This window comes from Brassica oleracea, chromosome C5, assembly GCF_000695525.1.
Source record: "Brassica oleracea var. oleracea cultivar TO1000 chromosome C5, BOL, whole genome shotgun sequence".
Classification (NCBI taxonomy): domain Eukaryota; kingdom Viridiplantae; phylum Streptophyta; class Magnoliopsida; order Brassicales; family Brassicaceae; genus Brassica; species Brassica oleracea.
The window spans coordinates 5,687,292-5,688,632 of NC_027752.1; the positions used below are offsets into that span (position 1 = coordinate 5,687,292).

The 1,341-nt window shown below is 42.8% G+C and overlaps 1 protein-coding gene across 1 annotated transcript in view; it reads left to right on the forward strand.

Annotated features, from left to right (window-relative positions):
- LOC106344344 overlaps window positions 1–1,341 on the forward strand; it is a 3,982-nt gene that overhangs the window by 1,545 nt on the left and 1,096 nt on the right. The window contains exon 3 of the mRNA XM_013783743.1: window positions 138–1,331. Coding sequence (XP_013639197.1) covers window positions 138–1,331 — 1,194 coding nt within the window. The remainder of the gene's footprint in view (window positions 1–137; window positions 1,332–1,341) is intronic.

Here is a 1,341-nt window from a genome sequence, read left to right on the forward strand (position 1 = left end):
TGGAGACCAAATCCTCCAAGCAAGAGAATGCATTAGAAGAGTTCTGTTAGTCATTTGCGAGAAGATGTTCTTGGCAGATTTGTTGGTGGTGCCCTTAAAGAGATATGAGGTTATTCTGGGCATGGATTTGCTATAAGGCTATCGGGCTCAATTAGATTGTCGAAAAGGTCGTATTTTTTGCAAGGAGAACAGGCAATGGCAAATAGTGTTCTATGGGATCAGTCCAAGCAAGTATGTGTCTTTAGTAGCTGCCTTGAGAGTGGAAGATTTGCTCAAGGATGGAGAAGCGTATATGGTGACAGTAACTACTAGTGAAGGACCCGCTAGCAATGGAGTTGAAATTACGGATATTGCAGTCATACAAGAGTTTGAGGATGTGTTTGTGGCATTAAAAGAGTTACCTCCACCTCGGAGTAACCCTTTCACAATTAACTTGGAACCTGGAGCTAAGCCGATAGCAAAGGCTCCTTACCGCATGGCACCCGCAGAGTTAGCAGAGTTGAAGAACCAACTTGAAGATTTAATGGAGAAAGGTTTCATAAGACCTAGCTCTTCACCATGGGGAGCTCCGGTCTTATTTGTCAAGAAAAAGGATGGTAGCATGCGACTTTGCATTTATTATCGAGGAATCAACAATATCACCATCAAAGATAAGTATCCTCTTCCGAGGATAGACGAGTTGTTGGATCAACTAAGGGGAGTAAGTTGGTTTTCGAAGATCAACTTGGCGTCGGGCTATCATCAGATTCCAATTTCAGAAGGTGATGTCATGAAGACTGCGTTTAAAACTCGTTATGGACAATACGAGTTCGTAGTAATGCCTTTTGGACTTACTAATGGACCGGTGGCCTTCATGAGATTGATGAATGAAGTCTTCCACGATTATTTCGACAAGTTCGTGATAATCTTCATCAATGACATTTTAATATATTCCAAGACAGAGGTCGAGCACAAAGCACACTTGAAGCTAGTGTTGGAACGGTTAAGGAACCAAAAGTTGTATGCCAAATTCAACAAGTGTTCTTTCTGGAAAAGGGAAATCGGGTTCTTGGGCCACCGAGTGTCTGGGGAAGGAGTTTTGGTAGACTCGGAAAAGGTGAAAGCCATTGAGGAATGGCAAAGACCATCAACGGTAACCGAGGTAAGAAGTTTCCTCGGGTTAGCCAGGTATTATCTAAAGTTTGTCAAGAACTTTTCTTCGATCGCTAAGCCCCGGACAAAGTTGACAGGAAAAGGAGTTTCGTTCATCTGGGGAAAAGAAACGGAGGAAGCATTTCAGAGACTGAAGAAAGCTTTGACCACAACACTGGTATTGGCATTACCTGAACAAGGTAAACCTTA